Genomic DNA, 15,264 nt, shown 5'->3' on the forward strand with positions numbered 1-15,264 from the left:
AATTTGAAGTTCTGATTCCTTGTCTAAACATGCTTCATGCTGATTGATTAGAAGTCGATAAAATACTGAACATGTCAACTAGCGTTTTAATAGCGGCGCAGCCGAAAAATTTTTAGATTGAGGAGATTTTGTGTCACAAAAACAACATATTCTACTATTTATTACAGTTTTAAAACAATTTCCCTGAGTGTAGCCAAAATTCCCTGAGTATTCCAGGTTTTTTCCAGGTTGAATAAAATTCCCTGATAATTCCAGGTTTTTCCAGGTAGTAGACACCCTGCATTTCTTCGAAGTTTTCGATAACGAGTGTGTTGCTCACTCAACATTTAATAAGTATTCTTAGCGAGAGCCCCCAGAATCGGTTCGGTTCGGTGTGAATTAGCATTTCTCGATATTATTTTCCAATCAGTAAACATATTCCATATTTCATACATCATTTATTTTTTTCAACTCATCCGCTCACATATATTTATGCTACCATCAATTTGAATAGAATCTAGATGTTCATACGGCTGGATCATCGCTTTGCACGGACACCAAACAAAAATTCTCCGGTGATGATCTTGTTTTGTACAGCTCAATAAATATACAATTCTATATGTTTGAAACACATTTTAATAAACCAAAACAAAGAAAAACTAAACAAAAGAACACTGTCCTTCGGCTATTATACGAAATGCAAATTAGTTACTAATCACTATAACGTACGGACACGGCTTAACTCTGTAGGGTCAAGCGGAGCAACAAAAATATGCTCCTACCCTCGACTAACTTGGAATTACAGGACGCGCTTATCGGTTTAAAATCAGTCCTTTCTACACATTCATCCGTCCTCGCACATTCACGCCCTCCAGTCATTCCTTCACGTCCATCCTTGATTTGTGTAGATTTTACAGTTCGTCATGCTCGGCGTCATCATCGGCGTTGACCTCTTCCTCCTCTTCCTGGGAGGCCGCGTCGGCGCTGTCCTCCTCGACAAATTCCTCCGGTTCCGGCTGTTCGTCCTGGGACACTCCCAACGTTTGGCGCATCATTCGCTCGATACTGTCGGCAAAGTCGGCCGTTTCCGGCAGCTGGAATCCGGACCGCAGAGTGGCGGTGTTGAACATCAGCACGGCCATATCCTTGGCGACGACATCGTCGGAATCGGCTTCCACGCGGCGCAGCAATTCCCGCATCAAAGGATGGCGAGGGTTGATTTCGAGGGTCTTGCGCTGGTTCAGGTAGTACTGGCGTTGAGGATCGTCGGTCTTCTGGTGAGCGTTGGCCAGAGCCAGACGTTCCATGTTTCCGGTCCAGCCGAACATGGAAGCGACCAGGGCACAAGGGGAGTTGGACAAACGTTCCGATACCAGAGCCTTGGCAATCTTGTCCTTGAGAGCGACATCGTTCAACCACTTCAGCAGTGGTTCGAATTCGGTCTTCAGCTCATCGAACTTGGCCTTGGCTTCGTCCGATTCGTTTAGCACGAAACCTTCCTTGGCAATGTTCTGGAACTTCTTGCCATCGAATTCGGGCAGAGCGGAGATGGAGTATTCGTCGACGGCTTCGACCAGATAGAGGACTTCGTAGCCACGCGAAAGCAGACGTTCGGCAAATGGAGTCTTCTCGACTTCGGCACGGCTGGAACCGGCAATGAAGTAGATGTGTTCCTGCTTTGGCTTCATGCGGGAGACGTAATCGGACAGGCTGGTGTATTCCTTGGAGCTCTTGCTGTTAGACGACTGGAAGCGCAACAGTTTGGCCAGACGCGACCGATTGCTGGGGTCTTCCATGATGCCGAGCTTGATGTTGGTGGAGAACTCCTTCCAGAACTTGTCGTACGTTTCCTTGTCCAGCTTCTTGATCATATCGAGTGCCTTGCGGACAAGTTTCTTCTTGATGACCTTGATCAGCTTGTGCTGTTGGAGCGTTTCACGAGAAACGTTCAGCGGGAGGTCGTCGGAATCGACAACACCACGGATGAAGTTCAGGTAGTTGGGCATCATGTCGTTGAACTCGTCGGTGATGAACACACGTCGCACGTATAGCTTGATGTTGTCCGACTTGGTTCCGTACTTGTTGAAACTCTCCGATGGCTGGACCTTCGGGATGAACAGCAACGACTTGAAGGTCACTTCACCTTCGGCGACGAAGTGAGTGTGCGTCAATGGATCCGAAGTGTCCTTGGTCAGGCTCTTGTAGAACTCGGTGTACTCTTCGTCCGTCACATCATTCGGCTTACGCGTCCAGATTGGCTTGCTGTCGTTCATGACTTCCCAGTCCCAAACGGTCTTCTTGATTTTCTTGGTCTTTGGCTTCTCTTCTTCGGCCTCTTCCTCAACCTTTCCGTCCTCTTCCTCGGTCAGATCTTCGTCCTTCTTCTCGGGCTTTTCGGTGACCTCTTCCTCGACTGGAACTTCCTCTTCAACCTCCTTGCTCGTCCACATGTAGATGGGGAAATTGATGAACTGCGAGTACTTCTTGATCAGCTGCTTGACGGTGTCCTCCTCCAAGAAGTCCTGGGCCTCTTCCTTCAGGTGCAGCGAGATTTGCGAACCACGTTGGAGAGTGTTTCCACGAGGATCTTCAACGATGCTGAAGCTGGCGGCATCCGACTCCCAGATGTACTGAACGTCATCGTTGTGCTTTGTGGTAACGACCACGCGATCAGCCACCAGGAAAGCCGAGTAGAAACCGACACCGAACTGTCCAATCATGTCGTTGACATCCTGCGTCTCCGTCTTCGTTTCCTGCATCTTCGAGAGGAAATCGGCCGTTCCGGACTTGGCGATCGTTCCCAAATTGTTGACTAGATCCTGTTTTGTCATGCCGATACCGGTATCGATAATGTGCAGCACCTTGCCATCCTTATCGGCCTTAATCTTGATCTCCAGGTTGCTGTTCGAGTCCAACACGCCCGGTTCGGTGAGCGACAGCAGACGGATCTTGTCCAGAGCATCCGAAGCGTTCGAGATCAACTCACGCAGGAAGATTTCCTTGTTGCGGTACAGCGAGTTGATGATCAGCTTCATCATCCGGTTGACCTCGGCCTGGAAGGTGAACTTTTCCGACTTTTCGCGCAGTTCCTTGATCTGGGATACGTTCAGGCCGTCCAGTTTGATGGCTTCCTCTTCGCGCTGTACGGCTTCGGCATCGGTTCGGGAACCCTCCTTGGAGGCGCCCAGGTTCATCTCGACGACCGGTAGGTCCTCGATGTCAGCATCGTCCTCCGCGCGGACCGAGGAGATTCCTGTGGGGAACAAAGAGAGGGAAATATTCATGTTAATTTAGCTGGGAGATTTGAGATACTGTAGAGGAAGTCGATTATTTCTTTGTCTGATTGCGGGTAGTTTTGGTTCAGAATTGGGGTTAAGAAAATTTTTAGGTTTCCGGTAGCCGCAGAGTCCTACCGTAACTGTCAAAAAATATGTGATTCTAAAATCCATATGGGTCAGTTATGCTTTCATGAGTAGTTCAGGTGCCCATAAAAGTTATGTTTAAAGTTCAGCAAATCGGCAAAATAAAATTTAAAACTAATAATTTAAAATACTCTTAAAACCTATGGAGTTACTTTTGACTCGTTCTTATTTTAATAGAAGACGATTTTAAGCTATGTTGCCTGATCCGACAAATACAAAAATATTAAATAATTCATGGGTCAAAAATGGTTAATGACTTTGAAACGCTCTCAAAAATCAAATTTTGAACCGATATCCGTTCTTTTAGCTTTATATGAAAGATATGGAACTCGAGAATGGAACCCTGGAAATTTATTGTGAGTGTCGCCATTCTGGGCACAAGGGCACAGGGGAACCTGTCTTCTCAGATTAGTATTCCTATGAGCACTTCCACAGTTATTAACGGAGAGCTTTGCCATTTGACTATTTTTGCCTTTGTATATCATGTGGCAAGTACGAAGATAATCTATGCCTGAGAAGTCGAGAAAATTTCCAACCCGGAATGATCCTCTACCTTTTGCCAGTCGTGATACATTTTAGACTGGTTCCGATAGAGCTCCAGAAATATTTTAGCAATTCCTCCAGGGATGCGTCCAAGAATTCCTGCAAAAAATATTTACAGAGATTTCTTTAGAAATTTCTCCAGTAAAATTTTTACTGGGATTCTTCCAGAAATTTCTCTCAGAAAGCCGCCAAGATCTGTTTTAGGAATGCTCTGGAATTTATTCAGATTTCTTCTTGTATTCCTTTAGAGATTCTTCTAGGTCTAGAAAATCATCCAAGGATTCTTGCAGAGATATTTTCAAGGCTACACTTTATTTAATTTTATGGAGGGATTATTAGAGTATGTTGATGTTCAATTAGTGGTTTTCATATCTTCAAGTTTTTTCCATGAATTTCACCAGGAGTTACACAAGCATATTTTTTCAAGGATCACTCAAGATATTTCTTTGGGGCCCAGATAGCCGTAGCGGTGAACGCGCAGCTATTCAGCAAGACCAAGCTGAGGGTCGTGGGTTCGAATCCCACCGGTCGAGGATCTTTTTGGGTTGGAAATTTTCTCGACTTCCCAGGGCATAGATACTCTATAGATACATATACATATAGCAGGGTGGCCAGTGAAAAGTCAATTTCAAATTCCCGGTTTTCTCCCGGTTTTTTCCCAGTATTTCAAAAATATTCCCGGTTTGATGATATGCTAAAAATCATTATTGCGATTTTTTCACCATTTCAAACGACTTTCAAGTACTTATTTGGTAGTTTTTTGGTCATAAATCAAAGTATTTCTATTAGGGGTAGACGGTAATCAGATATTTTCCTGCGCATTCAAATTTTCTGGGTTTATACTGATTCTGCTAAATTTCAGTTTGATCCATGAAACGATATTTTACTACGGTCATATTAAGTAATCGTGGAATTTGTTATGAAAAAGTTCAGTGTTAAAAAAATTTGACCCTTGTTTATATGATGCGATCGAGACAATCTTTGAATGAATCATAGTTTAAATTTTAAACGGTCACATAGTTTGAACCAACGGTGGTAAACATAAAAAATAACAATAATAATAATAAATATATAAATAAATAATAATAAACATAATAATTTAATATATCAATCAATTGTTCAACATTTCGTTTGATGGTCATCAGCATAGAATTTTTTGTTATGTTTCATTCCCACACATCTAGAACATTTTCTCAGTTCAATTATTTCTGATAAAAAATAACAGTCATAATTCTGAAATGAATTAAAATTTTATACTATTTTAACCAAGCCCAAACAGGAAACGAATGGCAATCAATATCATAGGTTGTAAACGCATTTAATTTGATCTCAGTGAATTGCAAGCTTGCTTAGAGAAATTTATAATATCCAAACTTTGGAGTTTTTAACATAAAATGCTTCATAAAACTATATGAAAAACTTTTCGCAAGATGATTTTTCATTAAAAGTTTTTAATTTACTGGATTAGAGCATGTGGTAACATTTGTATAAATAATATGTTCTTGACTTTATTGACTAAAGCGAAGTATGCACTTCAACAGAAAAGTAATCGCCTATCTCGATGCGTGGGAAATTTCTTGCAAGAAATGCTCAAGAAAAGCATTTTTCTTTGATTGCAGTACGCAGTTGAAGAGAAATGTCAATTCAAATGGAGCTCACTGTAGGAAATTTCTTGACCATTTCTTGGGCAGAAATTTTTACTTTTCTTGAGCGGAACAGCATACTTAGCTTAACTTGGGATTTGAAATCAGAAGCTTTTGTAAAAACCCACTAAAGTATAGATTGTGCTGGTTAAAACATTACTTGGTATGCACAATTTTCCCAGTGCTAATTGAAATTCCCGTATATTTCCCGGTTTTCTCCCGGTGATTCGAAATTCCCGGCTTTTCCCCGGTTTTCCCGATTTCCCGGTGCGCTGGTCACCCTGATATAGATACATAAACTAATCGTACCTGCCACACGATATACGCATGCAAAAATGGTCATTGGCATAGTAAGCTCTCAGTTAATAACTGTGGAAGTGCTCATAAGAACACTAAGCTGAGAAGCAGGCTCTGGCCCAGTGGGGACGTAACGCCAGAAAAGAAGAAGAAGTCAAGATATTTCTCGAATGATTTCTTGAGAGTTTCCTCCACGGTAACATACAAAGATATCCACAAGTAGTCCTCTCAAGATTCTTCCAGGAATTATTCCGGAGATTTCTCCCGGGATTCCTTCCCGGATCGCTTCAGGTATTCTACCAGAAATTTCTCCAGGTGCTCCACAACTCACAAATTCCTTAAGAATTTCTTGCAGGAATTCTCCCAGAGTTACCACGAGGAAAATCGCTACACGAATTATTTTAATGATTTCTCCAGATAATCCTCCAGGGATTGCCATAGGAATTTATCCAGAGATTCGTTCTAGGCCTCCAAGAAATCCTTCGGGGATTCCTCCAAGAGTTCTTCTTGAAATTCCATCAAAGATTCTCCTATGAATTCCTGCAGGAATTTTATCAGAAATTATTCTAAGAGTTTCTTCAGGAATTATTTCGGGAAAATCTCTACAAATATTTCTCCAATAAATGCTCTAAATTAACTCATTTTGAAAAATCTTTTTATGGAATCGTCCAGAGATTTCTCCAAAAAATATTTCAAGGATTTCTCCACAGATTTTTCTACAAATTCCACCAGAAAAATCTCCTCTACAGTGGAATTTTTCGTGGGATACCTCCAAGGATTCTCCAGGAATTCTTCCAGAAGCTTTTCAAAGATTCCGTCAGGAGTTTCTCTATAGACTCATCCAGGGATTTCTCTAGTAAACTTTCTACAGCGATTTCTGTAGAGATTTATTCAGCTTTTTCTTCAGGATTTTCTAGAAATTGTTCCAGGGATGAGCTAGTAGACAATCAAATGCACATTTGAAATATGCTTTTTGTCTACACAGTCTTTATTATAAAAAAAAGCCGTTGAAAAAATAAAGACTGCGTAGCCAAAAAGCATATTATTGATGTTCCAGGGATTTTTTTCAGAAATTACTCCAGAGATATCCTCAGAAATCCCTCGATAGGCTTCTGCAAGAATTTCTCCAGGGGTTCTTTCAGGAATTTAACTGGGGATTCCTTAATTTTCTAAACTTACAAAGCAATCACATCGACCAAGGAGTGCGGGTTCTATTCCCACTTCAGTCCGAATTTTTTTTCGACAGGGGTTATTTCTGGTAGAATCCGTAATTGAATTTCTCCAGGAGAATTACTGGAGCGATCCCGGAGAAAATCTCAGCAATAATACCAAGAAGATTCTCGAGAAGACTACCAGAAGGAATTGAGGAGAAATATCTGGAGTAATCCATGAACAAATCGTCGTACTGTAATTTGAAGAAAGCCTTGAAGACATTTCTGCATAAATTCCTGTAGAGATATTCCAGAAGAAATCCTTAGAGGAGTCGCAGATCAGATAGAAGAAACAAGATTATAACAGAATGAGTTGCTCTGATATGATTTCATAATATCATCAGTTGTTATAAAACATATACCGTTAGTAGTCAAAACAACAAAAAATCTAACAAAATTTAGACCAAATAAATATAGAATATAATAAATCCTATTAAAATTGTAGCAGAATTATTACAGAACGTGTTTCAGACATGTCACAACATAACAACATTATTGCAAATTTTCTTACTGTTCATAGCTTTAGATGTTATTTACAACTCACAAATGCCATGTCTGAAATATAACAAATGTTGTAATAAATCGGTTACAAAAAAGGTGACAAGTTTAGAGTAAAGACATATTGATAACGAAATTATATCAATTTCTGTCATTTTTAACAGCTTTTGTTACTATATATGGCCGTGCAGTTAGTGTCGTCAGGCATTTAAGCGCATCGCGTCATGGGTTAGGAAATACTTCAGGGTCTTTCCTAGTCTTAGTGTAACGTCCGTGGATACAAAGTTACAGCTCATTTACCGTGCCGATTGGCCAAAAATGACCCCAATGGAAGGTTAATAATATTTCACGAAAAAATAATATTGGAAAAGCCCACACATAGTAGTTTGGAAATCGCTGTCACAGTGAACCCTTCATGAATCGATGTTCCATTGCTCGATATCGACTCATGAAACCATACAAAAACCTAAATTTCATGGTTACCATGATGGTCCTCCAAACAGTTTTCCAAAAATATCCTGTTCTAAGAATCGATGGTCCTTTCGGATAATGATTCATGGAAGATTAACTTTTATTTTGACAGATATCTCACTAGTCCAACAGATAATCATGTTACTCAGGATTTCGAAACCATTCCCAATCAATAAAACGTTCTCGACACAGGTTTGAAAAAAGAGAAGCATGAAAGTTTTGGGAGCTATAAAAATTCAGACTAGGTAGGTGTTATGAACAATGATGTATAATTTGGGTAATGAATTTTAACTAAGCGCAACAATTCGTTCATATGAATCTATTTAGAGTTTCGTCCACGAATTCCATCGGAAATCCCTCCAGCTCCAGGAATTCGTACAACAATTCTTCCAACGATTTGTTCCTCCAAAAACATCTTCCAGAGATGCCTTCAAGTATTTTTGCAGCGAAGGTTTTCAGGATAGCAATCGAGATTTCAACTTGGACTTCAAGAATTTCTACAGAAATTTTACCAGGAACATCAACAATGATTCTTTAACTAATTCCTCCAGGGATTCCTACAAAAAATAATGTAGAAAAAGAGGAATCAATGCAACAGTCGTCCCTAAACTTCCTTTTGATATTGCCTTAGGATTCCCTCCAAAGATTCCTACGAGAATTCTTCGAGGAATTCTTTATGGATTTTTGTTGCCCCTTAAAAATCATTTAGATGTTTCTTCTTTATTTTCAGAAATACTTCAAGTGAATCTTCCAGGTATACCTGCTACAATTCCTCTTGTGTTAGCTGCAAACAATTATCCAACGATTGCTATACAGATTTCATCAGATATCCAGCGATTCTTTCAAAAAGAATTCTATGGATTCAGCAAAACTCTTTCAACAACTCTTCCAGAGATATCTTCTAAGAAAGAATCTAGGAATGCCTACAAGATTGCATCTAAGAATTCAAGTAGGATTTTTTAACAGTGGTTGATCCTTAAATTCCTATGGCAATTTCAAAAAGTAGCTTATCATTTTTGCTTGATATATTTCACACGACATATTTTCTTGGAAAAAAGCCAAAGTTGTACATATAAATCTTTTCCTCTCGCAGGAAAATTTGGATTCTAACACATAGAATGTATAATATACATTGTGGAGTTTTTATGTCTTTTTAGCTTGACAGTTTTGTGATAACTATCCTCCAGATTAGCATGGCCTACTCGACAATATGCCAAATCACCACATCTCCTTTTCTCTTGAAGAACACGGGGCTACGTGACGATTCAGCTGATTCCGTGTCCGTCCATGTGTACCAATGCGTTGGGTATTCTGTCCAGCCTCAATTCGTATTTGTTCGACGCTTTGCCTTCGATGGCCGACTTTCCCACCATAACCGACATCCTGATCCAAGCCATTCCATTGCTGACGGCTTGTTCGGATGCCATCAACCGCTCGGTTGTCAGTGCCAACAAAGTCTATGCGGAATTCTTGAAGATCGACGAAGGAATTGGCTTCAATAGACAAGTTGCGCTGGTCGGAGATTCCATGGGTTGCGTTCTAGCTCACGACTGAGTAGAGTTAATGTCCGACATGGAAGCGTAGCTTCCCGGCTAGATCACATCGTTGACTTCATGGAAGTTAATGACCTGAACGTGAACAAGTTATTGCAGCACCGTCCCCGTGAAGAAAATTTTCCTCTACCAGCGGATCAAGACTTCCCAAATTCGACTTCGAAGTCGGATACTTCTTCATGTTTGGAAGCCCGTTGACCGTTATCTTGGCAGCTCGACGCCTGAACGAATCTCGTAGCGGAACCAACAAACCTTCCTGTACGCTAAGTGCCCGCTCGTTAACGGTCAACCCTACCATCTTTAGGAACTTATCCAGTGTAGTCCGTAAATTTTTAGTGATGGTCCACCACCGTGACGACTCTATGACACCTCGATATGCTCGATATACAGCACCAATCAACCAATATTGTTTCAAAAATACTGAAACTTCTTGTGTGGCGTTTTCTGCGGCATATGGTTACAATTTCGTTTGAATGTACTTCTTCGGCCAGATTCTATACCGATTGGGCCACAATGGTCGTGGTCTGAACTCCATTGCATCGTGGACCTGTTTTCCTATTTCAATCTGAAAAAAATGGTTCAACACTCGTTATTGACGCGTTTTTTATACTTTGCCAACAGTTATGGTTGAGTCCATCTATAGGTCACCTAGCTCCTATAACGAGCATCATCTTTATCCGCCGGACCCAACGGATAGAATCCGTTGCTACGGCAGCCCCTTCATAAGGCGAGCTTGGTTTTTCCGCCGTATCCAACAGGTCTAAATCTGTTGCTACGGCAGCTCCCTATTACGGCGAGCTTTTTCGTTTTTATTTCGCCGGACCCAACGGATAGAATCCGTCGCTGCGGCAGCCCCCTTCTAAGGCGAGCTTGGTTCTTTTTATCGCCGGACCCAACAGACCAAATCTGTCGCTGCGGCAGCTCCGTTGTATGGTGAGCTTGATTTTTTTTCCGCCGGACCCAACAGATCAAATCTGTTGCTACGGCAGCCCCCTTCTAAGGCGAGCTTTTGTTTCCGCCGGACCCGACGGATAGAATCCGTCGCTACGGCAGCCCACCTCTGGGGTGAGCTTGAACATTTCCACCGTCGTTACGGCAACCCGTTATTCAACGAGTTTTCATTTTAGTTTTAACTTACACTATTTTCGATTGTTTTATTTTGGCTGCTTCTTTCTGTTCTTCAACAGATATGCTTGCAATCCAAGTATTTCCATCTTAATTTTCCATTTACTACTGCAACACGCAGGAACGCTCGTCGCCAATGTGGAGTTTTCATGTCTTTTTAGCTTGACAGTTTTGTGATAACTATCCTCCAGATTAGCATGGCCTACTCGACAGTATGCCAAATCACCACATACATTATTATATTATTATACACAGAAGAAGCAGTCAAGTATGTGACAAGAAGGTTAAATATAAAACAAAAAAAAAAATACTTCGGTTTTTCAACATACATTGTTAGAAAAATTCAAAATTGTTTGCCAAATCGCTCATTTCGAGTTAATTATCAAAGATCCAAATCTGAAAGACTACCTGTACGAGCTGGTGTTCCTCAAGGCAGCATTTTCGGACCAATATTATACGCTATTTTAATGTGACCAGATGTGTCCCGGAAAAAGTCCGGGACGCATGCCAGATCTCATCCCTAATGAAGCGCTTCTCATATTTGATGTGTAATTTACATTCATATTCGATCTAAGACATGTACTAAATACTAAGGTAATTGAAATAAAAAGTATTGACACTGTACTGTAAAGTTGAAATTTGCTCTGTCCCGGCTAATCCGGGACGTCTGGTCACTTTACGCTATTTGCACATCTGACTACACATCAACTAATAATATTCCCTCATAAACCAAAAGCTCTTTATTTGTAACGTTCAAGTAGATATGTTGTCACGATGAGAGGGGTTGCAATAAATTGGTCAGATAAAGTTAAGTATGTAGGGCTCAAGCTAGATAAAAATTTAACTTTCAAAACTCGAATTGATGGTTAATGTTAATGTTAATTGTTGATGTTTATAAATTAGTTTTACCAAATCAGGATGATGGTGTTGCCTAGGCAACATTCTGTTAACCAATTATGTTTTTGATTTCTTCAATATTCTAATCAGTGAAGTTTCCTTAGATTGGTACACGTCATAGCCGACTGCCCATTCGTTTGCTTATCAGCTGCTGCTTCTGCACACTATAAGATAGGCTAATGATGGAGGCCCCCAACTTATGGGAAATCCCAACAACGAGGGAATGTAGACATCAGAAAATTAGCAGAATATGTATCCCAAAAAACGAGCATAAAATGGTTGAAAGTTTACATTGAACAAAAATATTGTTAGGGCGAAACCGGTTTAATAATGTATTTACATTTACTGCTTTGTAGTGGAAATCCCAGAGCCGGCTCGAAGCTCCGATCCGCAGAAAGAAGATAATCAAAGCGTTCATCACTGACGTGGCTTAAGTCATCTGAATCAACAACAGCTTTGATGTAGTACTTTGTCAATAGTTAAACAACTTATTAAACAATCAAATTGCACAGTTAACAAGTTGATGCAATGCATCAACTTCGATTAATATTGATAGCGTAGTTTGATTATTCTTCAATAGTGAAATTGATAAATCAAGAAACAAATTAATTATATTAGACAATCTCAATTATGCCATTCAAATGTTTGCAACTGAGCGCACTTCCACTGTTCAAAATATCAATCTCAACCCAAAATCCGATCCACGTAGCCAAGTTTTTTCGGGAATTTTCTACACCGCAGCGTAACACACAGCAAGCGGTGACGGCCCCCAAATCAAGATCAAAGAACAAGAAGAGGACGCCTTCGTAAGCTCCCGTTAGACATGGGGCACCATTTTTCTTTCCACTCACCTGCAAACAGGAAAACTCCCACAATCAGAAGCAGCAGGTACTTCATGGTAGCGCCCTTTCCGGTGCAACACTTGCGTGCTGTAATTATTGTTCCCGGCACAACAAATCACACAATTTTCGGTCCAGAAAACTTCTTTCTTCTCGAATGGATGGACGTGGCGTGGCGTTCCTCTGCACTTCTTTCGGCGACCGATTCTAGACCAAGACTACGAATATGAATGGGGGCTCTCTCGGTGAAATAGGGCTTCCTCCCAATGTCGGCGGCACACACAGTCCCGTTGGACGCACACCGAAGCAAGCGACGGCGATTATTTGGCGAGCGCTGATTGGGCCAAATCGCCGGTGGCTGAGAGGGAGAGAACACAGAAAATGAGAGGGTCCGCAGGGCTGTGCTTGAAGCGAATGGGATTGAGTTTGGTCATAGCACCTATGACTACACGTGCAAATGAATCTACTCACCAAACTACCGACTCCACGCAGATTGCATGACCAGACAAAACATCAAACATTGAAGTTGTCAAAATTGTTTGTTAATATCTCTATACTGCCATGAATCGCAAGCCTATCCCATCTGCATTTTCGTCAAAATTGATTTTAATTCAGTTTTCAACATATTTTCCAATGGATCATTAAAATAACCAAAACGCTATGGAAAGCATAGATAGCGCCACCGTAGCCTTGTGTGTTTGACAGAACAGCAAAGCTGTTACAATGTTAAATCCCATATACAGTGGCGCCTTTGTTTTGATGCGGTGAGCACTGACAAAAACTACCTTCAATGATCCATTGTCCAATAAAAAAAAGTAACCGCATGTCAGTCCCTCAACAGATTCCTGCACCATGTAACACAAAAAAGAACCGTGTTTTGATTATCTTTATATTTTTCTCGGAAAGATATAGTAGTAAAAGCAAATTATAAAAGTTTCTTAAAGATTTGAACACGTTGCAATCCTCTGGAATTTTTTGAATATTCGTTTGAGCACTTCACGGCCCATTTTCTCAATGCCTACTTTTTACAGATTATCAATCGCAGATCTCCAAAGTTTGTTTTTAATCAAAATAGTCTCTGAAGTCAGTGCTCAGTGCATCTCTCCAAACACTAATCTATAGATTCCTCACCAATTCTCCCAGGAATTCGGCCAGAGATTTTTCAAAGTATGCTTAGAGAAAATGTTCAGATATTGCTCCAGAAAATTTAACGCAACTTTCTCCCTGAAAATTTTCCCAGTATTTCTCAGTTGTCTCCAGCATACTTCGGGATCTCTCCTAGAAATTTTTCCACTAGAAATTTGTTTTGGCATTTTTCCAAAGAAATTCTCCAGGGTTTTGGATAGGGTTTATTCACAAATTTCATAACGCCAAAAATGGCCATTTTCGACACCCACCCACCCCCTCGTGACGCTTTTTGTATGAACATTTTACAAATTTTGTATGAACCGTAACAACACGAGGACACCCACCCACCCCCTTCAGCGTTATGAAATTTGTGAATGGGCCCATACCCCGATTTTGGCAGTTATCCTTCCTGGAATTGGCTCAAATGTTCCTTCAGGGATCATTTCAGTACGATTATTATTAAGAACTCTGCTAGAAAATCCTAAGAAAAAGTGGTGGGATTCTTATTAGCCCCTCTACTAGCAGCATTTTTTTACAATAAAAATTTTTCAAATCGCGATAATTTTTTTTTTGTTTTTCGATACATTATCATCTTTTTTTTTTTCATTGCCCCAATCGCCTCTACGCTGATTATAAAATTTTCAAATGTATCTTTTACTGGGATGCAAATAACAATAAATCAGGCCTGTTCAACCTCTTTGAATCGCGGGCAAAATCGCAGAAACATTTTTGTGTGGCAGGCCATACTATTTTACTTATTCGCATAAAATCTTATAAAAATCAGTAAATGAAAGAAATAATTTCGAAGAATTTGGAATCCAGGTTTTTACGAGCACTAATGGCTGCCGCAAACAAGTTCGTTTTCTGGTAGGGTTCAGTCAATATGACGTTTGGCTTGGGTCCGCTCAATGGGCCTTTTCACATGACGTTCCAAATCAGCTGATCGGGAAGCTCTTTGACAGTTCTTCTATGGAAATGACAGCCTCGTGTTAGCACCGCTCCTCCACCGATATAAACAAGTGCATAGACGGACCTGTCACATGAAAAGGCCTATATAAAACGACCCAATTCAAACGTCAAATCGACTGTTCTTAACCAAAAAGTGAGTGTGTTTGCGGCAGCCATTAGCGCTTTTTAAAAGCTGGATTGAAAACATAGAATGGATCATTAAAATAACCATAACGGCCGCTATGAAAAGCATAGATAGCGCCACCGTAGTCTTGTGTGTTTGACAGAACAGCAATGCTGTCACAATGTTAAATCCCATATATAGTGGCGCTTTAATTTGATGCGGTGAGCACTTGCAAAAACTACCTTCAATGATCCATTACTACTAAGCTTTCTGGTAGATATTGTGACAGTCTCATTTGAAATTATGCAATAATCTCGCCCAGAATATTTTTAAGAGTCACTTTGTTAGAGCCATGACCTGGAATGTGTCAAAATCCTGATCTAACTTTTCTGACAATGGAGTGAGAATTCTTTCCAAAAATTAGGTGAGCATTCTGTCCAAGATGTCAACAGTTGTGACTAAAATTGCTTCAGTATTTTTCCCAGTATTCATGTTGATATCTTGCCTTGAGGTTTTTGAGAATGCTGTACAGGATTTTATAAGAAACCTGAATTTCACAAAATGGCAGCTTTGTAGTGAAAATCAT

At 40.5% G+C, this 15,264-nt stretch overlaps 1 protein-coding gene across 1 annotated transcript; it reads right to left on the minus strand.

The window, feature by feature from the left end:
- Nucleotides 1-417: 417 nt before the first annotated feature.
- Nucleotides 418-12,711, minus strand: LOC5576841 (endoplasmin). The gene is made up of 2 exons (XM_001662901.2): nucleotides 12,491-12,711; nucleotides 418-3,232 (listed from the first exon to the last, which is right to left on the minus strand). The coding sequence occupies exons 1-2, from the start codon at nucleotides 12,534-12,536 to the stop codon at nucleotides 891-893; spliced, it is 2,388 nt and encodes a 795-aa protein (XP_001662951.1). The 5' UTR covers nucleotides 12,537-12,711; the 3' UTR covers nucleotides 418-890.
- Nucleotides 12,712-15,264: the final 2,553 nt, after the last annotated feature.

The sequence above is a fragment of the Aedes aegypti genome, chromosome 1 (assembly GCF_002204515.2).
Source record: "Aedes aegypti strain LVP_AGWG chromosome 1, AaegL5.0 Primary Assembly, whole genome shotgun sequence".
Taxonomy (NCBI): Eukaryota; Metazoa; Arthropoda; class Insecta; order Diptera; family Culicidae; genus Aedes; species Aedes aegypti.